Genomic DNA, 23,265 nt, shown 5'->3' on the forward strand with positions numbered 1-23,265 from the left:
GATTATAAAAATCGTGATGTTACCGTTATCCTCGCCATTGTGGCTTTGGGGAAAAAAATCAGCGCACACGGCAAATTCTACCACGCATTAAAAAGGAGCACTGTCTATCCAAGAAAGTGTTTGCATTTACTCAAATATTGGCGCAGTGAACACTAAACAAATGCTGCAGTGAAAAAAAATGGTTTGCACGCGTTGTTGCACCACACTTTGAAGTAATCCCACACTTTGAAGTAAATTACTTCAAAGTGTGGGGATGTGCCCCACACTTTGAAGTAAACCCATTTTTTACTTCAAAGTGTGGGGGGATCTTCCCACACTTTGAAGTAAACTCAGTTTTTACTTCAAAGTGTGGGAGGATCTTCCCACACTTTGAAGTAACTTACTTCAAAGCGTGGGACTTTTGCATCGCCTGTTTGAGCCTGATGATTTTGTCCAAAAAAATGGCAAAGTCTTTTGGATGAGTGAACAGAAAAAGTGAGCGAGCCAAGAAACACAGTGATGTTTATTATCAACCCAAAGCAATGACCTATTGTTGAGTGTGACGAAAACACGTGGTGACGATTTTAGAACATGTGGGGTCACGCGGAGACTATCTGAGAACACTCGGGCTCATTCGGCACGATTTTACAAGCATGGGCTCCCTGGAACATGTCCCCACTACGACAACTCCCCCACCAAATGTCCCCACTGTCGCAATTTCCCGCCAAATGTCTGCATCTGCGATAATTCTTCTCCAAATATACCAACTGCGATAATTCCCCGCCGAATATCCCAACTGCGACAATTCCCCGCGAAATGTTGCCACTCGCCCTGGAAAATGTCCCCACCACGACAGTTCCCCGCCAAATGCCCCCACTACGACAACTACCCGCCAAATGTCCCCCACTGCGACAATTCCCCACCAAGTGTCTCCCACTGCGACATTTCCCCGCCAAAATGTCCCCACTACGACAATTTCACACCAAGTGTCTCCCACTGCGACATTTCCCCGCCAAATGTTCCCACTACGACAATTCCCCGCCAAATGGCCTCCACTGCGACAATTCCCCGCCCAACGTCCCCACTACGACAATTCGTCTTCAAATGTTCCCAGTACGACAATTCCCCGCCAAATGTCCCCACTACGACAATTCCCCGCAAAATATCCCCACTGCAACAACTCCCCACCAAGTGTCCTCCGCTGCGACAATTACCCGCAAAATGTCCCCACTACGACAGTTCGTCGCCAAACGGCCCCACTACGACAATTAGTCGCCAAATGGCCCCACTACGACAATTCCCCGCCAAATGTCTCCCCCTTCGACAATTACTCGCCAAAAATCCCCACTGCGACAATTCCCCACGAAGTGTCCGCCACTGCGACAATTCCTCGCCAAATGTCCCCACTGCGACAATCCTCCCTGGAAATGTCCCAACTGCGACAATCCTCCCCCCCCCCCCCCCCAACGGCCCCACTACAACAATTCGTCGCCAAATGTCCACAACTGCGGTAATTCCCCGCCAAATGTCCAAACTACGACAATTCCCCGCCAAATGCCTCCCACTACGACAATTCCCCTCCAAACGGCCCCACTACGACAATTCGTCGCCAATTGTCCGCAACTGCAGTAATTCCCCGCCAAATGTTCAACATTTCGACAATTTCCCGCCAAATGTCCCCACTGCGACAATTCTCCCTTGAAATGCCCTTACTACGACAATTCTCCCGCAAAATGACCTCCACTGCGACAATTCCCCCCCCAAACGGCCCCACTACGACAGTTCGTCGCCAAATGTTTGCAACTGCGGTAATTCCCCGCCAAATGTCCCAACTAAGCCAATTCCCTGCCAAAAGCCTCCCACTGCGACAATTCCCCGCCAAACGTCTCCATTACGACAATTCGTCGCAAAATGTCCACAACTGTGGTAATTACCCGCCAAATGTCCACACTACGACAATTCCCCGCCAAATGCCTCCCACTACGACAATTCCCCGCCAAATGTCTCCACTACGACAATTCGTCGCCAATTGTCCGCAACTGCAGTAATTCCCCGCCAAATGTTCAACACTACGACAATTCCCCGCCAAATGTCCCCACTGCGATAATTCTCCCTGGAAATGCCCTTACTACGACAATTCCCCCGCAAAATGACCTCATCTGCGACAATTCCCCCCCAAACGGCCCCATCTACGACAATTCGTCGCCAAATGTTTGCAACTGCGGTAATTCCCCGCCAAATGTCCCAACTACGACAATTCCCCGCGCGGGGAATTGTCGCAGTGGGGACATTTTCCAGGGAGAATTGGCGTAATGGGGACATTTGGCGGGGAATTGTCGTAGTGGGGCCGTTTGGCGGGGAATTGTCGCAGTGGGGACATTTTCCAGGGAGAATTGGCGTAGTGGGGACATTTGGTGGGGAATTGTCGCAGTGAGGGACATTAGGCGGGGAATTGTCGTAGTGGGGACATTTGGCGGGGAATTGTCGCATTGGGGGACACTATGCGGGGAATTGTCGTAGTAGGGACATTTTCCAGGGAGAATTGGCGTAATGGGGACATTTGGCGGGGAATTGTCGTAGTGGGGCCGTTTGGCGGGGAATTGTCGCAGTGGGGACATTTTCCAGGGAGTTTGGCGTAGTGGGGACATTTGGCGGGGAATTGTCGCAGTGGGGGACACTATGCGGGGAATTGTCGTAGTGGGGACATTTGGCGGGGAATTGTCGCAGTGGGGAACACTGGGCGGGGAATTGTCGAAGTGGGGACATTTGGCGACGAATCGTCGTAGATGGGCTGTTTGGCGGGGAATTGTCGCAGTGGAGGCCATTTTGCGGGGAAATGTCGTAGTGGGGACATTTTGGTGGGAATTATCGTAGCTGGGACATCTGGCGGGGAGTTGTCGCAGTTGGAATATTTGGCGGGAAATTATCGCAGTTGCGGACATTTGGCGGGAAATTGTGACAGTGGGGACATTTTGTGGAGAAATGTCGTAGGGGGGGGGCTTTTTACAGTGAGCCCATGCTTGTAAAATCGTGCCGAATTAGCCCAATTGTTCCCAGATAGTCTCCGCATGACCCAACATGTTTTAAAATCGTCACCACGAGTTTTCGTCACACTCAACAATCCTGATAACAAACATCACTATGTTTCTTGGCTCGCTCACTTTTTCTGTTCACTCATACAAAAGACTTTGCCATTTTTTTGGACAAAATCATCAGGCTCAAACAGGCGATGCAAAAGTCCCACGCTTTGAAGTAAGTTACTTCAAAGTGTGGGAAGATCCCCCCACACTTTGAAGTAAAAACTGAGTTTACTTCAAAGTGTGGGAAGTTCCCCCCTCACTTTGAAGTAAAAAATGGGGTTACTTCAAAGTGTGGGGCACATCCCCACACTTTGAAGTAATTTACTTCAAAGTGTGGGATTACTTCAAAGTGTGGTGCAACAACGCGTTTATATTCTATACTTGTATGGTCGATGTGTCCTTTAATGCTCTGACTTAAATTTGTACTGTTCACAAAAAATAGACTGAAACCTAATACTAAGCCATATCAGATACTTTCTACAAGTTAAAAAGTACTTATACATTTATAGGAGTCGGACATTACTCATCGTCACCTGCATATGCTTACACCTAAACGTTTCCTGCATGTTAGAACATTGTCAAGAAAACATTTTATACCTAGAAATCGGCTTTTTTGGGTCGTGTTTATCTGGTAACAATGGTACTTCCGTGGCATATTACACGTTGTAACGTTTCACTAGATGTTGTATTTTGATTATGTACCCACCCTAGCAGCTACTTTTAAGATATTGTTTTTTTTGTACAGATCCGCCATGCTGCTATTGGGTCTTTGGATGGCAACATGGGGCTTGCTGGCAGCCAGCCAAACCAGCCTGTCCACCCTAGGTACTGGGCCTTCAATGCCGAGTACCTTTATTCCGTGTGGACCCTGCATGTGTAACGGCTCAGTGGTAGACTGTTCCAGCCGAGGGTTGACCAGTGTCCCTTCCTGCGGTCTGCCGGCCACAGCCACCAGTCTGTCCCTCCGTAACAACTCCATCTCCTACCTGGGTCATGGGATATTCACGAGGTTCCTCTCTCTGCGCTGGCTTGATCTGTCTTTCAACCTCCTGAGGAACATCTCTGTCGATCTGTTTCAAAGCTTACCACTCACGACGCTGAATCTTGCCCACAACCATCTCGTCTTCGGCAACGGCACAAACTGCATAGAAACGCCGTTCGCCAACCTGGTGTCTCTAACTCACCTGGATCTGTCTTATAACAATCTTCACAATGTCAGCTGTGCTGTTGTTGAAAGCAACGTGAGTAACTTGCACTGGTTGGACCTCAGTCACAATCTCTACAGTCTGAGCACAGAACCTCGACTGCTGAAATACCTTGGTAAGCTTGCGATTCTGGATCTCTCTCACAACTACCTGAACAGCCTCAGTGAACATCTGTTTCAGGACGTGCGAGCCCTCCAGTCTTTGAACCTGAGTCAGAACCAGATACCCCTCAACAACAATGCTTACCCTCTTGGTGTGTTCGCGATGTTAAGTAATACTTTAACTGAGCTTCGCCTGGAGGGAAATTGTGATGCTAGTTATTCCAGAGAGAATTTCTCCTATCCTGACAAGACGTTTTATCAACTTACAAGCTTGAAGTACCTTCAGCTGGATGGTCTGCCAAACCTTGAGTTTGGATCGGGGTTTGAAGGCATGACATCGCTCACCAATCTCAGCCTGTCTGGGAAAGATGGCGGCTTTTGTTTCATCAACAGTCTGACAAACAAAACCTTCCTCCACGTACCTCAGTCGTTGCGGTCACTACACTTGTCCAACTGCAACATTACAAGGATTGAGATGGACGCCTTCAGACCTCTACAGCATCTGCACACCCTGGATCTTTCCTTTAACCTGGACCTAGGATTCGAGACTCTGGGCAATGCTTTCTACAGTCTACAAGGCTCAGACTTGCAGGAACTACACATTAATTCCATCATTCACCCTTACGCCATGTGTGTCATGGTTACCCCTAGAAACACACGCTTCTTTAAACACACACATTTGGAAACAATTCACGCTCGCGGGAACCGCCTCGAAGTGTTCTGCGAGGGAGCTCTGAGAAACATGCCCGACTCTCTGAAGTTCGTCAGTGTGGATGAAAACGAACTGGGCTTTGGAAGCTACTTCAAGGACCTTGGACATCTGAAGAACTTGCGAGAAATTCACAATGATGGCCACAAGAACGCATTCGAACCTCCCACCGAGTATCCTCCTGATCAAATGCAACAATGCTCTACTGGAAATGTCGAAGAATTGACAGATTCTGGGATGAACTGTCACTCGCCCTGGCATCCTGAAGACTTTTCTTTGAAAACGTGGGAACCTCAGCAGACAAGCTCCAGAAAGCGACGATCATCAGCATTGCATACTTCTGGAAAGCTTTTGTACACGTTACCCCCTAACTTGGAAACATACGTCTCTCGTTGGGACAAACTTTACTACCAGATTCTGGAAGTTGAATTCAACACTAGCAATTATTTGACAGTTCTGAACCTTTGTAACAACCTGCTAACGACATGGATAGGTCCTGTTACGGGACTAACAAAACTCGTTACCCTTGACTTGTCTAACAATTTTGCCCACAATGTTTCTACGCGCTTCTTTCATACCCTGACGTCTCTGAAAGTCCTCAACGTTAGCAGAAACTTTTTACGTTTGATCATTGAAAACGACACAAGTGGCGAACTATTCGAACCTCTGCACACACTGCAAAGTCTTTACGTCTCAAAGAACTATCTAAACGCCGTTCCCCCTAACGTCTTCCGAGGCCTCATAAATCTGCAGAATCTAGTTTTGTCTCATAACAGCATATTCCATTTCGATGTCAACATTTCACACATGAAGAACTTGTCGCTGCTGGATCTTTCCTACAACTACATCCGCTTCCTCCCTCAGTCTGTCATGGATCACCTGGACAGTGTTGCTGAATACCAGCAGGTCACTGTGGACATTACCTTTAATTCGATAGCTTGCACCTGTCAACATGTTGACTTTTTAACTTGGATTCTTACTTCAAAAGTGAAATTTCGATCCAGCAATAGGCTATCTTGCCTCATGTCTGACGGCGGCGTGCGAGAGAGAATTAACGTTTTTGACGTCATTCAAAGTCTTCAAAAATCATGTACTGACAAATCCGGGATCCTTGTGGGAGCCGTGTCCTGTGCCTTCTGCTTGCTGGTAGCTATGTTCTCAGCCCTCGTCTACCGCTATCGCTGGAAGCTGCGCTACCTCTACTACGCCTCCCGTCTGGCCTACAGACGCCTGCAGACCTGCGACGACGACAACGACGACTTTGAGTTCGACGCCTTCGTGTCGTACTCGTCGGAAGACAACGACTTTGTGCACGGTGAGCTGCTGGAGGAGCTGGAGACGCGGGCGGGTCTTCGTCTGAACGTACACAACCGTGACTTCATTCCCGGTCGTCCCATCCCGTCCAACATCGTCAGCGCCGTTCAGAGCAGTCGCCGCACGCTGGTGGTGCTGTCCCGGGAGCTGGTGCAGTCCGAGTGGTGTCACTACGAGATGCAGATGGCCACGATGGAAGCGGCGCACACAGGACGTGACGTCTTGCTCTTCCTGCTGTACGAGGACGTGCCGTCACAGCAACTGCCGCGTGACGTGCTGTACAACCTGCAGTCGTCCACCTACATCACCTTCCCCGGCACTCGGGCGGAACCGTCACTCGTCCGTGACTTCTGGGCCAGGCTGGCTCAGGCCATCAGACAAGGATGACTTTGCTTCGTTTGTCTGATGTGTTCCGTCTGCTGGTATGAGCCATCGGCCGAAAATGTACTATTTGTTAACGAGGAATATTGAAACAGCTGCCAAATGTCTGTTTTTCTCTGGTCAAGCCATACGATGATAAGTAATGTTTTGCTAGTCGAAGGCGTATATTATAACTTTGTTAATGCATTTCTTTAACGGAGTTTTCAAATTCTCGATTTAAAATGCTTTTAAAGCTATGTATATAAATGGCTGCTTACTGTTACCTTTACTATCGATGTCTGCGTTGTTCACTTTCTTTTTATCGTCAGCGTGTCACCATCCAGGGTTGGGCACTGGTGGAAATGTTGCAACAGAGTGGTCGATTTGAAATAAAAATGAAAAAGTTAATAAGTTTTTCTCATTGTGTAAAAGTTATGAGTAACACACACACACACACACACACACACACACACACACACACACACACACACGGGCTGTCACACACACCACACACACACAAACACACACACACACACACACACACACACACAAACACACACACACACACACACACACACACATTGACCTGCAGTTGGAGTCGATTTTCGTGTGTAACTTGAAAAGGATTTCATTTTGTAGTGATATCAACTATGGTCGAATTTTGACACAACTTCAATGTTATGTCATTCCGCAGACTCAGTAATTTGAGCTTAGCAAATATGTTTATAGTTCCTGTGCATGAACTTTAATTTGTTGACGACCATTCCTCGGAGTTTCCAGTCTGAAGGTGAAATGGTCCGACCTTTACTATGTCTCCAAAATGTGTTCCAAATTACACCTCCGAAATTGTCAATGACACCTACGCTTTCCTGTCTGGGGATTGCCCTGAACCTAACTGAAACTGCTGTCTTCGGGTCACCTATGATCTGGGGAGTGAAGGGGGTATTTTTGAATACTCGGACATTCAGATAATTTAAAAAGGTACAAGTCTGGAGGGCTTAAATCAGGTAAGCATGGCTGCTGCTCAATGTCAAACCTCGTGTTGTAGACTCGTTTCCCAAATATGGAAACTTTTTTTTTGAAATGGCACAACAATCAGACCAATTGATCAACAACTTTGTGGACTGGTCGTACATAAGCTGAATTTAATGTATATTACATATGAAGTAATTCGGCCAAGAGATGTTGAAGTTATTAGCATTTTTGAGGGTTGCCTTTGTTTGGGGTCATCCTGTATGTGAGCGACTGAGAGATAATTAGGCAGCTAATTTGAGGATGTTTCCTTTTAAGCCAACAATACCATATATGTCCGTTTTTGTGTGTGCGTTGTATACAGATATTGTTTAAGTTCGGGTATATTAACTGGTGGAATAACAAGTTTAGAATACAAGTGCTTTGAATCACACAACTCCGTTAACGTTCTCAAATCATTTGAGGCACGTTTACAGAGAGAAACAGTTTCGTTCGCAGCTTTTGCAAAATGCTTCTGTAACTCCTTGTCCATGATCCCACAACACACCAATAAGCGTTTTGTTCGAATTAATTCAACGGCTGATGTTAACTTGTTAAAATAAATATAGTTGCACTCTCGTAAGAGTGTGTGTGTGTGTGTGTGTGTGTGTGTGTGTGTGTGTGTGTGTGTGTGTGTGTGTGTGTGTGTGTGTGTGTGTGTGTGTGTGTGTGTGTTTGTGTGTGTGTGTGTGTGTGTGTGTGTGTGAGATGGAGAGATAGAGAATGGGTTTTAACGTTATTGTGGAGGACTGGCTGAATGCATGCTCAAAGTGGACGGTTTTCAGCTGGGTTAGAGATTTAATAAATTAACTTCCTGTTTCCACAAAGACCACGAGGTACGTTTCTTGAGGATAACACAAGAAGCCTCTTGGTAAGGAAACAAACAAACTGGTTCACAGTACTCAAGGGGAGTCAGCCGTTAGCCACTTGTAGTTCTAACTGAGACGTAGGCCTATCAGTTGCTTTCATTTAAGAAAGGCTGTCTCAAGGATAGTTATGTACCCCGGCTTCGATCACAACAAAACAACGAGGTATGCTAACTCGGAGGTTAGTTTTAATTCATTGACAGAAACAGCTATAGGTTTACTATTGATGTCTTCAAATTAACGGTTATTTCAGGATTAACACTCCCCCACTCACTCTCTCTTTCAAAAGACAGCTCTGCGATCAAATTTGGAAAACACTGGTGGCAGTGACTGAGGGAAAATTCCCCATGAAACAATCATCATTGTGATTTTACACGTAGACTACTTTCTTTTCTTAATGAGTTATGTTTCTTACCCAAACTCGCTAGCCTCCTTGACTCTAAGAAACGCGCAGTTGAAACCTCCTTTGGGGAAACTTCAATTTAAGAAACATTCACTTGTAAACGTTCAGCATTGTATGTTGTAATCTACGCTTCAAACTTCAGCCTGGCGACCAAAAGGAGCAGTCGACTAGATTTTCTACCGGCTCCTGCTTTGGAAGACACTGTGATAAAAGTGTGCCACTTGAGTCAAAACTGTGAAGTGAGGAAGAAGACAGAGGCCGTATTGGGTAAGGCTATCTGCAATTCTGTTTCTTTTTTACACCCCCGGTATAGGGGTGTGTATAGGTTTCGCTCGATGTGTTTGTTTGTTTGTTTGTTTGTTTGTGTTCGCATATAGATCTCAAGAATGAACGGACCGATCGTCACCAAACTTGGTGAACAGGTTCTATACATTCCTGAGACGGTCCTTACAAAAATTGGGACCAGTCAAACACACGGTTAGGGAGTTATTGGTGGATTAAAATTATACAAGGACTTATAGAGGGACAGCTTCATGGTCAAAGGGAAATAACCATTCTCACTCAGTCACTGCCACCAACTGAGAAGGTTATTTCCCTTTGACGGGGGTGTTTTTCCTACCTCGTAGGAATTTCTTGTTTCTGCTTATTTTTGTGACCCCCCTATGTCTGTTCCCCTCGTTATTTTGAATAAACCACAGGTTGTAGGACTATTGGAATCTTTATTCATTGAGGAAGTACTTTGTGAGGTTTTCTTTTGTTTTTGAGTCACTTGAGAAAAAGTGACTCTATGTAATCGGTCAGTGTTAGTCTGTCCGGCCGGCCGTCCGGCCGGCCGGCCGTCCGTAGACACCACCTTAACGTTGGACTTTTCTCGGAAACTATCAAAGCGATCCGGCTCATATTTTGTTTAGTCGTGACCTCCAATGACCTCTACACTTTAACGATGGTTTCGTTGACCTTTGACCTTTTTCAAGGTCACAGGTCAGCGTCAAAGGAAAAATTAGACATTTTATATCTTTGACAAAGTTCATCGGATGTGATTGAAACTTTGTAGGATTATTCTTTACATCAAAGTATTTACATCTGTAGCCTTTTACGAACGTTATCAGAAAAACAAGGGAGATAACTAGCCTTTTCTGTTCGGCAACACACAACTTAACGTTGGGCTTTTCTCGGAAACTATAAAAGTGACCGGGCTCAAATTTTATGTGAACGTGACTCCCAGTGACCTCTACACTTTGACGTCTGCTTTGGTGACCTTTGACCTTTTTCAAGGTCACAGGTATGTCTTGAAGGAAAAAAACTGAAATATCATATCTCTGAAACTATTCATCGGATTTGATTCAAACTTTATAGGATTATTCTTTACATCAAATTATTTACATCTGTATTGTGTTGTGAATAGCAATTTCTTCCTGTCCATCTGATGCCTCATATAATATTCAGAACTGCGAAAGTGACTCGATCGAGCGTTTGCTCTTCTTGTTATTTTTGGCAACCACACTTGGTATGGTTGCCCCCAACCTCTCCTCATCGTTATTCCTTTTGTGTGTGTGTGTGTGTGTGTGTGTGTGTGTGTGTGTGTGTGTGTGTGTGTGTGTGTGTGTGTGTTGAGATAGAGAGAGAGACAGAGACAGAGAGAGACAGAGACAGAGAGAGACCGAGAGAGACAGAGCGATTTGCCTTAGCTCTGTCTGATGTTACACGAATCCTTTCTGGTAAATTCTGATGAAGCTTTTTGTGAAAAACCAAGCCTGACAATGATGATTGTCTTTTCTGAAAAAGAACTGGGCAATTAATCCACTCTTCAAGCGATCAGCGCAGTAACTTACGTTTAACCGGCCAACTTTCGGTTTATTCTCAACGATGCTCGCATATGTTGGGTTAATCTGAGTAACTGTTTATTTGGCTGTTTTAAAGGAGTTTATTTTCAGTCAAGCACCAAAAACACGATCGTTGATGGAAGTATATATTGCAAGTACAAAAATAGGCTTGTTTACGTGCATCGTCCTGTGCAATGACTTAAACAATGGTTTTCATGGCATGATTTTGTTTAGTACAGGGATACAAAGAACCCTTTGTTCCATTTAGCATTGTCGCCCCAAGAGGACGTATTAAGAACCGGGATAACATTCAATTGTTCAGACAACAGAAACAATATATTATCTGAAACAATGAGCAGATAGACACGTGAATTTCAAATCGGCCTTGGATTTGTTTTGTTTGAAGGATTTTGTATTCATTTTACAACCCTCTTTATGATTTATTCACTTCCACTTCACACGGTGACCCAACACACATAGAAACAGGGATTGAAAGCTTTTATATATATATATATATAGATATATAAAGGCGGCGGAGACACACACAGAGTAAAGGATGATCTCCCTTGCTCATGACGTAATTTCTATCTTTCTTTATTTGGTGTTTAACGTCGTTTTCAACCATTCAAGGTTATATCGCGACGGGGAAAGGGGGGAGATGGGATAGGGGAAAGGGGGGAGATGGGATAGGGGAAAGGGGGGAGATGGGATAGAGCCACTTGTTAATTGTTTCTTGTTCACAAAAGCACTAATCAAAAAATTGCTCCAGGGGCTTGCAACGTAGTACAATATATGACCTTACTGGGAGAATGCAAGTTTCCAGTACAAAGGACTTAACATTTCTTACATACTGCTTGACTAAAATCTTTACAAACATTGACTATATTCTATACAAGAAACACTTAACAAGGGTAAAAGGAGAAACAGAACCGCTAGTCGCCTCTTACGACATGCTGGGTAGCATCGGGTAAATTCTTTCTCGTCCCAACCAATATGGGACTCCCCCTAACCCGCGGGGGGTGTAATTTCTATGCATTCTCGCTCTTGACGTCATTCTATATATATATATATATTAGATGATTACCCGCTTCGCTTTGCCGGGAAGAAGTAGAGGAATACCCGGCTTCGCCGGGATGAAAGCGTTGTGGACAGTGACCTTCTAAAAATAGTAACGGGAATATCCGGCTTCGCCGGGATGAAAGCGTTGTGGACAGTGACCTTCTAAAAATAGTAACGGGAATATGGATTGACGCCACACGAAGGAAGGGAGATAAACGCAAAACACTGGAGAAGATAAGGAAGAGTTACTGGGAATGGATCTGGGAAGATGAACAGAAAAACCAAAATCGGTTCAGCGCTGCGCGCTGAGAGCACGTGTTGAAAATTCTCATCGACCAGGTTGTGTCCGGGGTCTACCTGAATATGCCCACCAAATTTGAAGCAGATCCATCGAGAACTTTGGCCGTGCATCGCGAACACACACACACACACACACACAGACACAAGCCGTATATATATATATATATATATATATATATATATATATATATATATATATATATATATATATATATATATATATATATATATATATAACAAAATCCAGGAAAAGAAAAGCCAAACAAAGAATGTCAAGTGGCAGTATATATATATATATATATACTAGATGATTTCCCGCTTCGCCGGGTACCGGCTTCGCCGGGAAGAAGTAGAGCCGAATACCAGGCTGCGCCTGGGTGTACGCCGGCTTTGCCGGCGCACGAAGGAAAGGAGATAAACGCGCAAAACACTGGAGACCTTCTAAAAATAGTAACGTGCAGTGACCTTCTAAAAATAGTAACGTAGTAACGGGAATATGGATTGACGCCACACGGAGGAAGGGAGATAATCGCGGCTGAAAACACTGGAGAAGATAAGGAAGAGTTACTGGTAGTGGATCCCGACAACAAAAACAAAAAAAACAAAAACAAAAATCGGTTCAGCGCTGTGCTGTGCGCTGTGCGCGCTGCGCGCTGAAAGCACATGTTGAAATATCTCATCGATGAGGTTGTGTGCGGGGTGTAGCTGAATACGGTGTCCAAATTTGAAAAAGATCCACCGAGAACTTTGGCCGTGCATCGCGAACAGACAGACAGACAGACAGACAGACACTAGTCGTATATATATATATAGATATATATTGTTAAGAGGATGAAAGCCGTTCGTTCATTTCATTGCTTCATAGTTCTTAGTTGCCAGGAACCTTCCTGTTTTGATATTATGTTAACTTTGTTCTGTAAGCGTGTTTTATTCACTGGCTTTATACAATCGTTTCACACAGTGACACACACACACACACACACACACACACACACGCACACACGCACACACACAGTAGTGCGTGTGTGTGTGTGTGTGTGTGTGTGTGTGTGTGTGTGTGTGTGTGTGTGTGTGTGTTTTCAAGGGGACGGTTTACAACTAGTGAAGTAGCAAGGCTCAGTCCGTTTAATGGCGGATTTTCACGTCAAGAACTTTGCATATGATTGGATTTTTTTCTTTCATTCAGGTTCATAATGCTGCACATACCTCTTTGTGCCATCGCTGTGGTAGTGACGCTAAAAGGAGGGGAACCTAAGAAGATACTCCCTATTCTGCCTCCCTTCACGCGTTGTGGGCAGTGCTCGTGTAACGGCTCAACAGTGGACTGTTCCAACCAAGGGTGGACCACTCTCCATCTTAGTGGTCTGCCGGAGAGTGCCGCCAGTCTGTCCCTGCGCAACAACTCCATCTCCTACCTTGGACCCGGTGTTTTTGCAAGCTTCATCTCTCTTCGCAGCCTTGACCTGTCTGCCAATGTCATCGTGAACATCTCCGAAGATGCATTCTCTGGTCTCAAAGGTTTAACAGAACTCAATCTTGCGCATAACCGGCTAACTCTTATGAAGGGTACATCCTGTGCTGAAAAGCGGTTTGCTGACCTGATTTCTCTGACTCATCTCGACCTGTCTTTCAATCATCTTCACAATGCAAGCTGTTCAGTCGCTGCACGTTTTGGGACCAGCCTTCGATGGCTGGCGTTGAGTCATAATGGGTATTTTTCAAGCAAAAACCCTCGCCTTCTGTCGTCTCTGAACAATCTTACATGTCTTGATCTGTCTCACAACGGGATGGATACATTAAGTGTAGAGATGTTTCAGGACGCAATTCACCTTCAGGTGTTGAACCTAAGCCACAATCAGATTCCTCATAACAATGAATCCTACCCACTGGACCTTTTTCAACTCCTAGGCCCGTCTTTGGTTGAACTGCGAGTTGAGGGAAACCATAATGTTAGCTGTCACACAGAAAACTTCTCCTATCCGGACCAAGCTTTGCAACAGCTGTCAAACCTTCGACGCCTTCACATGGATGGTCTCCCAAATGCCGAGTTCGGGCCAGGATTTAAAGGCATGACCTTGCTTGAGACTCTTAGTTTGTCAGGTCTGGATGACAGTATGTGTACGATCAACAGCCTGACGAACAAAACCTTCCAGTACTTGCCCCATTCGTTGCGCTCGTTAAACTTGACCAAGTGCAACATCAGTAGGATTGAGAAGGACGTCTTCAGACCTCTACGGCATCTGCACACCCTGGATCTGTCCTTCAACCTAGATTTAGGCTTCGACACTTTGGGCAACGCTTTCTATGGTCTGCAAGGCTCAGATCTGCAAGAACTACATATAAATTATATAATTCACCCGTACGCCATGTGCGTCATGTTAACGCCTCAGAACACGCGCTTCTTTAAGAAAACTAAACTGAAAGTCATCAGTGCACGGGGAAACCGTCTTCAAGTGTTCTGTAAAGGAGCGCTTCTGAACATGCCGGACTCACTGGAGAAAGTCACTTTAGATAACAACAATTTAGGCTTCGGAAGCTATCTCAAGGACCTGGAAAGCTTGAAGAACTTGCAAATAATCCACAACGATGGCCTAGTAGCCTTCGAATCTCCCACCGAGTATCCTCCTGATCAACTGCAGCAATGCTCGGCTGGAGTGGTCGATGAAAGGGAGGTTGCTGGACTGAACTGTCACAGACGATGGCATACTGAGGACTTTCCTTTAACAACATGGACACCCGAACTTACCGGAGAAAGTAACCTTGGACCCTCATCATTGCAGCGTTTCAACAAGCTGGTGTACACTCTGCCACCACAACTGAACACATACGTTTCTCGCCGGAACAAGTTCTACTATAGGATTCTCGAAGTCGAATTCAACGCTACCAACTCTCTGGAAATTCTAAACCTCAGCAACAACATACTACCGACCTGGATAGGCCCCATCTATGGCTTAACAAAGCTTAGAACCCTAGACCTCAGCGGCAATTTTGCGTACAACGTTTCTAAAACCTTTTTTGAAAAGTTGGAATCCCTCACGGTGCTTGTCATAAGTGACAATAGGTTACGCTCAGTTATCAAAGACAATAAAGATGGCGAAATGTTTTCACCTTTGAAGAAATTGCGAAGCCTGTTCCTGTCTCGTAACGACCTGAACGTTGTTCCAGAGAATGTCTTTCAGGGTCTCGTGGCATTGCAATACCTAGTGCTGTCTCACAATGAAGTTTTCATATTCAATGTCAGCATTTCACACATGAAGAACTTGTCGTTCCTAGACCTTTCTTTCAACCATATTCACTTCCTCCCAAAGAAAATCACAGACCACCTAGATAGCGTAGCTGAGTACAGACGTGTTCGTTTGGATCTGACCTACAACCCAATATCCTGCACTTGCCAGCACATCGATTTCTTAGCGTGGATTGACAATTCTAAAGTGGCGTTTCGTTTTGAAGAAGAAATGACTTGCTTTATGTCTGATGGCGTAATGCATGGAAAAACCAACGTATTTTCCGTCATTCAGAGTCTTCAGGACACTTGCACTGACAAATTCGGTATCCTTGTAGGAGCTATGTCCTGTGCCTTCTGCTTGCTGTCAGTCATGTTCTCAGCCCTCGTCTATCGCTATCGCTGGAAGCTGCGCTACCTCTACTACGCCTCCCGTCTGGCCTACAGACGCCTGCAGACCTGCGACAACGACAACGACGACTTTGAGTTCTACGCCTTCGTGTCGTACTCGTCGGAAGACAACGACTTTGTGCACGGTGAGCTGCTGGAGGAACTGGAGACGCGGGCGGGTCTTCGTCTGAACGTGCACAACCGTGACTTCATCCCCGGTCGTCCCATCCCGTCCAACATCGTCAGCGCCGTTCAGAGCAGTCGCCGCACGCTGGTGGTGCTGACCCGGGAGCTGGTGCAGTCCGAGTGGTGTCACTACGAGATGCAGATGGCCACGATGGAAGCGGCGCACACAGGACGTGACGTCTTGCTCTTCCTGCTGTACGAGGACGTGCCGTCACAGCAACTGCCGCGTGACGTGCTGTACAACCTGCAGTCGTCCACCTACATCACCTTCCCCGGCACTCGGGCGGAACCGTCACTCGTCCGTGACTTCTGGGCCAGACTGGCTCAGGCCATCAGGCACTGATTTCCTCGCCACTCGTGACAAGAGCTATCTTTCATAGCGACGTCGAAAAGTGTACTCGCTATTTGCTTGAACATCTGTTTTTGTGGTTATTCTTAAAATAATCTGATCACATAATATTTATTACCCCAGGGTTTTTACACACATTACAAACATACTTTCATTTCAACACTTACCGCTATGGAAAGCCCTTTGAAAGTTTATATTGTATTCAGCCACTAGTGCATTTTTAGCCTCTTTTGGCGCGAAGATGGAAGTTTCGAAAGTTTGAAAGTACGGAGCCGGGATCAATGTCAAGAGATGTGTGACGTACACTCCCTTGCCATTGGGGTTCCTGGGTTTTAATTAATGGAGTCAGTTCACATTTCATGCAGGGAAAGTTGTTTTTAATTCTCTCGTCGTCACTATTAGCTTTCGCTCTTAGGTTAAGACTGCAAGCAATTATGAACTATAACTAAATGGGTAGCGTTCCTGACACTACCTCTGTTTGTATGTGAGACGTATAGCTATCTCAACAATGAAATAGTATTATAATGGTATTTGATAAATTACTGCAGTTTTGTCGAAGACAAACAATAGCAGTACGACCAGAGTATATAGACTCGATACATGTCAGGTGTACACGATACGCGAACGACCGTGGTATCCTAAAATAAACTACTGAAGCGAGACTTTGGTTTACGTGTGTTACTTTTCTGATTGGCTTAGACATGTGTGACTCTGCATTGATGTCGGAGGAGAGTAGTTCTAATGACCGCTGTAATTTGGGCCAGATACGCCAAACGGTCTCTGCGAAAATCACATTTGATCATTTTGTTTTGATCATACCTCGTAGATAGCCCCGCAAGCTGTCTGTATGCGCCATACAATGTTGATGAAGGCCATACAGAACGTGTTTCATCAGATTAATATGGGTCTATGGGAACAGCTTGAATTGTTCTGTAAACCAATGAGAATGAGTGGGGTTTTAAACGAAGTGGTTTAACAAAAACAATCTTGCCTTGATGATAATTAAACCTGGCCAAGTCAGTCACTCGCTTTGCTGACTTGAGCATGCACTAGTTTTTGCTTGTTTGTTGTCTTGCTTGTTTGTTTGTTGGCGACGACAAGGAAACGTTTTATTGCTATTAAATGTTTGCTAGGTAAAATAAAGTCACACACACACACACACGCACGCACGCACACACACACACACACACACACACACACACACACACACACACACACACACTCGCACGCAGGCACGCATGCACACACACACACACACATACACACACATACACACACACACACACACATACACACACACACACACACACACATACACACACACACACACACACACTGTGTTATTCATCTTGCTTCTTTATTTTAATGAAGGATTATGCCAGCTGCTTAGGCCAAAAAAAAAAAATTGTCTGTTTAGGGTAACCCGACCGACCCTATCGATTTGGCGCCGACCCAAAAACTTTTTTTTGATTTCAAAAAAAAAAAAAAAAAAAAAGAGGTAAAAATGCTAAAAAGAGACATTTGGCGTTTCTTTCTCTCCCTTTCTCTCTGTTTGGCTCACGTAAGTGTAGCCTATGCGATGATAAACTTTGTCTGTCTGTGCGTGCGTGCGTGCGTGCGTGCGTGTGTGTGTGTGTGTGTGATAGAAACTTTAACATTTCCGAGTCTATGGATAAAGCTCGCATAAGAAGATTACGTCTCGGTCAAAAGTGTTTGACGTGTGTGATAGAAACTATTTGAAGACGTCACATTATGACGTAAGAGGGTTAGACGTCACGCAAAGGAATTACTGAAAGTCTCGGTCATTGTTATTGTGAGCGGGCCGAGACTATAGTTGGCAGATCCAGGGTCTCGCTTTCTTGCACAGTTTCACCTATGCTTACTGTGTGTGTGTGTGTGTGTGTGTGTGTGTGTGTATGTGTGACGGAGTGAGTGAGTTTGTGTTACTGTTTGTCGATTTCTTACGTGAGCCTTGAAGGCTTCGCCTCTTGTTTATTTATACGTTAGTTTTGAAACATGTATTCATCAAGTTAGTCAGGTCGTCATTTCCCGATTTTGACCTTAACCCCTCAAAAAATACCTCGGAGAATGTTTTGACTGTTTTGAACTCTGTGATGTCTGTAGATTACAGATCCGACGGATGACACTCTGTCATCCTTGGGCATTTTGATGTATTCAAGATGGCGGACAAGATGGATTCCAGACTGCAAAATAGTCGAAACTGCATGCTATAAACTAGCAGAACTGTATTTATTTATGTTTTCCGGGAGATAAAACGGGAGTTAATATGCATAACAACAGTTACATGATTAGCAGACACTATAACGTCTGTTGAGGGACCGTTAAAACTGGTTAACGGAGCAGGATGATATAGTTAGTTTTAGCAATATATTTTTTCAGTTACAGCTAATGGTTTAAGCTTATATGTGTTGTGGGCTTTGATTACTGTTGCACTTTGCTTGACCTTCATCGCATTTCAAGGTCATATGAATGTCAAATGTTCATTCAAATGATAAAGGATTATACTATTTTTGAAGATAAAATGACGAAATGTCTTCTTAAAACTTGCCATGAATAAAAACGTTCACCAACACTGAAGGTCACACGTTTTCAAGGTCAAACAATTTCAAGGTCATATATTTTAATGTCTGCAAAACCATCACTTAGCACGTGCATCACTACAAAGATCACTGTCAAGAAGACGAAGCTGAGATTGTATGGCAATGTAACAAGAACAGGCGGGCTCTCCAAGACCATCTTACAGGGTATGGTGCGCGGAAAGAGAAGATAGAGAAGACAAATGAACAGAGGGACAGATATCATTACAGAGTGGATTGGGAAATGTTTTGCAACTTCCCAAAAATTGCTCACAGCCGCCAGAGGTGGAGACAGCTTATGAAGCGCTCGTCGTTGAAGTGACCCTACCATCCTGGTGGGTTCCAGAATCAATGAGTGACTTGGTCGGTGAGCAAGCAGATAACAACTTAATCCTGGAAAAGTGGCTGTAATACCCAGAATAACTTAAAGTTATCTTGTGCTCTTTTAAAAAAAAAGATCTAGTCAGGTGAGGAATGTATACATCAGACGAAAGGCCTTGTAAGGTGTCACAGCGCCAAGCGATTGACACCATATACACAGTGTTGTGTCAGTTAGTGACGCCCCGAGGAGGTGTATTAGGCGTCATGTCAAGAGGCTAAACCTGATGTACCATGTATCACATACAAAAGACCTCTATCTCATAACGTAAAGGTCATGGCGACGAACCAGGGATACTGGTTAGTATGCACTTTACCTCGCCGATGACCACACAGGATGATGTGTAGTTTACCACTCCAGATGACCAGGCGGGATGACCACGCTGGTTTACCACACAAGATGACATGGTCATGCAGTGAGTTTCCAGTTTGAGGGCAGCCACCATCGATCCTTTTTTCAATTGCCGAAATGGTAGCGGATGACTATGCCTGATGACCAATAAATGACCACGCCCGATGATTACGCAGGATGTCATGTAGATTACCAGTACGGGTGACCGGTGAGAATTGCCAGTGCGGATGACCAGTGTGGATGACCTGTGCAGATGACCATGAAGGATGACCAGTGCAGATGACCAGTGCGGATTACCGGTGCGGATGTCCAGTGCAGATGATCATGAAACATGACCAGTGCGGATGACGAGTGCGGAGGATTAGTGCGGATGACCAGTGCAGATTATCATGGACGATGACCAGTACAGATGATCATGAAGGATGACCTGTGCGGATGACCAGTGCAGATGATCATGAAGGATGAATAGTGCGGATGACCGATGCAGATGATCACAAAAGGATGACCAGTTCAGATGACCGCAAATGATGACCAGTGTGGATGACCGATCCAGATGACCAGTGCTGGTGACCGGTGAAGGTGACTGTTGCACATACCCAGTGCGGATGACTACGATGGATGACCAGTGCGGATTTGTGCAATTTCCAAGGAGTAGACATCGACATAAGATGGCACACGCACATTGACCGACTGCGCAACCACAGCATGCTGTTGCACATGGTAAATTTCTCCACAGCCACACTTCAAAATTAGCATGACTTCAGTTGGTGTAGGTTCTACTCCAGGCGGTTTTCTGCCCATCCTACAACCACCCAGAGTCAACCGGATCAAGATTTGGAAGATCCCCGTAGAATTGCAATACAGCCCTTTTCAGATGGACGTTCAGCAATGGGCTGATGTGGGCGGTAGTTTTTGATTTATGTGGACTGGTGCTTGGAGGTTCTAGCTAGCCAGGTTTCATATCTCTCACGTGATATGTTGTTTGAGATTTTGCACCTGTAGCACTCACTGCGACATTTGCTGAAAGACTTCACCGATTTTCACGCATGGATCTTCTGCAGAGAAATTAAGCACTCCTACGAACACACTGGTTAATGAACAGCTGTCACCAGATGGCATACGCTTCCATCTAAAATAGCTCTATCGTCTGGTAAACAATCAAATCGGAGAAAACTAGTCTCTCACGATGTTCTTTGATCATCGCCCGCCATTTTGTAAGATCAATTTACAAGTTTTATCTTCGACAGTGAAACCTGTGCTTTGGAACACCATACGCACTAATCACAAGTCCACGAATAACACAGGTTTCACATCTTCTCAGCCTGGATGTAATTCCATACACACTCATGTGCAAATTGTTTCCATTTAGCAGAATGAAACACGTCAAATGCCTTTGTTTTTTGTCTTGGAAGAGGAGCTCAAGTACGGACACGGACAGCACTACAGGCCATACTGTACGTGTCGTCATATTACTCATTACGTTTTCCCGACGTCATGAAGTTATGACGCCATTCTAGCCCTTTTTTCTATGGAATGCCTTTTGTGTCTAAACAAAAAAAATCAACATTTGCTAATTTTCCTATAATTAATTTTGTCTCAATTTGCCCAAGGATTTAAAGATGTCATCCTGCGGATTTGTAAACTTCAGGAGTTAAACTACCCAAAACCATTAAAACATTTTCCGAGGTATTTTTCAAGGGGTTATTGCCCTGCCGTAAGGACTAAATATAAGAAGTGAATGTTCAGCCAACATAGCATTTACACACACACAAAAAAAAAAAAAAAAAAAAAAAAAAAAAAAACCTACCTACCTACCGACCCTACTTTTTGGCTCACGTAAGTGTAGCCTATGCGATGATAAACTTTGTCTGTCTGTGCGTGCGTGCGTGCGTGCGTGTGTGTGTGTGTGTGTGTGTGTGTGATAGAAACTTTAACATTTCCGAGTCTATGGATAAAGCTCGCATAAGAAGATTACGTCTCGGTCAAAAGTGTTTGACGTGTGTGATAGAAACTATTTGAAGACGTCACATTATGACGTAAGAGGGTTAGACGTCACGCAAAGGAATTACTAAAAGTCTCGGTCATTTTTATTGTGAGCGGGCCGAGACTAGTTGGCAGATCCAGGGTATCGCTTTCTTGCACAGTTTCACCTATGCTTACTGTGTGTGTGTGTGTGTGTGTGTGTGTGTGTGTGTGTGTGTGTGTGTGTGTGTGTGTGTGTGTGTGTGTGTGTGTGTGTGTGTGTGTGTGTGTGTGTGTGTGTGACGGAGTGATTGAGTTTGTGTTACTGTTTGTTTATTTCTTACGTGAGCCTTGAAGGCTTCGCCTCTTGTTTTGGTCATGTTACCCTAAACAGACAATTTTTCTTTTTGGCCTAAGCAATCAATCATCTTAACGTATTTACATTTTCAATTTCGCGTGTATACTGGCTTTTTGACATGATAACTCAGAGTCAAATTTGTAATTATGTTAGTGTACATAGTCTGAATAATTGTTCAGTCTCTATTTTTTGTAGAACGAGAAAGTTCATATTATATATTGATTATGGGTTTTCTTATATATATACCTTGTTTTTTTTGTTATTTTTTGCAATTGTCTTTTTAACCGAGTATGAGTTATTGTGGAACTGGTGTGGTTAGCTTGATTTAAAGATACATTCGTTGACGTGTGAACTATACTTTACATCAGCACAGAATCTGTCGTGGCTTTTACACGATTAATGTGCATCCTCAAGATTAGAGACACGTCGAAAATTGACAGGCTGGCAGCTTCCTCTGCAAAGTGGGAACTATTTTTGAAGCGGTGTTCCAGACTGACATAGGTGTCATTTACGAACATAATTCATAAAAGTTCCTGCTCCACACAGATAGGGCGGTTGGTGAAAGAGAGTTACACATTATCAGTATCTCTTATATTTTTCTTTTTAAACAGCCTTACGAATTATCAGTATCTCTGATCATTTTCTTTTTATACAGCCTGTAATTTTACCTCCTTCTCCTCTATTTTTAAGACAAATTTTTCTTAGATTACTCAAGTTTTTAGGTCAAGCAGTGAAAAAAATAACATTTTAAAGATGTTTTTAAACCATTTTGCAAGTAAACATCTCATCTGAATTCTCATTTCTACTGATTCTGTAATAGCTGACATATGGTAAGGCAGTATGAACCATATTGTTATTGTTGTGACAGATTTACACATTCTGGTTTCTCATATAAACCAGATATTAATTTACATGCAACTGTTTGGGTTGGCGTGCTTTAAGTGTGCTAGCTTAGTCTGTAATAAAGCCGTTACGGATGAGATATAAATTATCTTGTGTGTCTCAGATTTTCTTTGAACACAGACTGTAATTGTACTTCCAGCTCCTTCACTGTTTGAATTCTTTTCTGTTCAGACCTGAATAAAAGTGGTTTTTTTTTTTTATCAAACTTATACTCAAATTCTACCAGTTATGCATTAGGCAAATGTTGAACATAATTCCTTCTGGTGTAAGATATGTGCTGTAAATCACAACAGATTTTACATGTTCATCTTATGCGAGCAGGAAGTTTTGATTGATTGTGTACTAGCTGAGGGACTT

At 44.3% G+C, this 23,265-nt stretch overlaps 2 protein-coding genes across 2 annotated transcripts in view; both read left to right on the plus strand.

Moving 5' to 3' along the window:
- The window catches only part of LOC138959656 (toll-like receptor 4), a 9,258-nt gene extending 2,107 nt beyond the window's left edge, over window positions 1-7,151 (plus strand). Inside the window, exon 2 of the mRNA XM_070331233.1 lies at window positions 3,805-7,151. Coding sequence (XP_070187334.1) covers window positions 3,812-6,775 — 2,964 coding nt within the window. The 5' untranslated portion in view covers window positions 3,805-3,811 and the 3' untranslated portion in view covers window positions 6,776-7,151. The remainder of the gene's footprint in view (window positions 1-3,804) is intronic.
- Window positions 7,152-13,403: 6,252 nt separating this feature from the next.
- Window positions 13,404-17,454, plus strand: LOC138953957 (toll-like receptor 4). Its single transcript, XM_070325977.1, has one exon. It carries the CDS (start codon window positions 13,404-13,406, stop codon window positions 16,350-16,352), a length of 2,949 nt encoding a protein of 982 aa, XP_070182078.1. The 3' UTR covers window positions 16,353-17,454.
- The last annotated feature ends 5,811 nt before the right edge of the window (window positions 17,455-23,265 follow it).

The sequence above is a fragment of the Littorina saxatilis genome, linkage group LG2 (genome assembly GCF_037325665.1).
Source record: "Littorina saxatilis isolate snail1 linkage group LG2, US_GU_Lsax_2.0, whole genome shotgun sequence".
In the NCBI taxonomy this organism is placed as follows: domain Eukaryota; kingdom Metazoa; phylum Mollusca; class Gastropoda; order Littorinimorpha; family Littorinidae; genus Littorina; species Littorina saxatilis.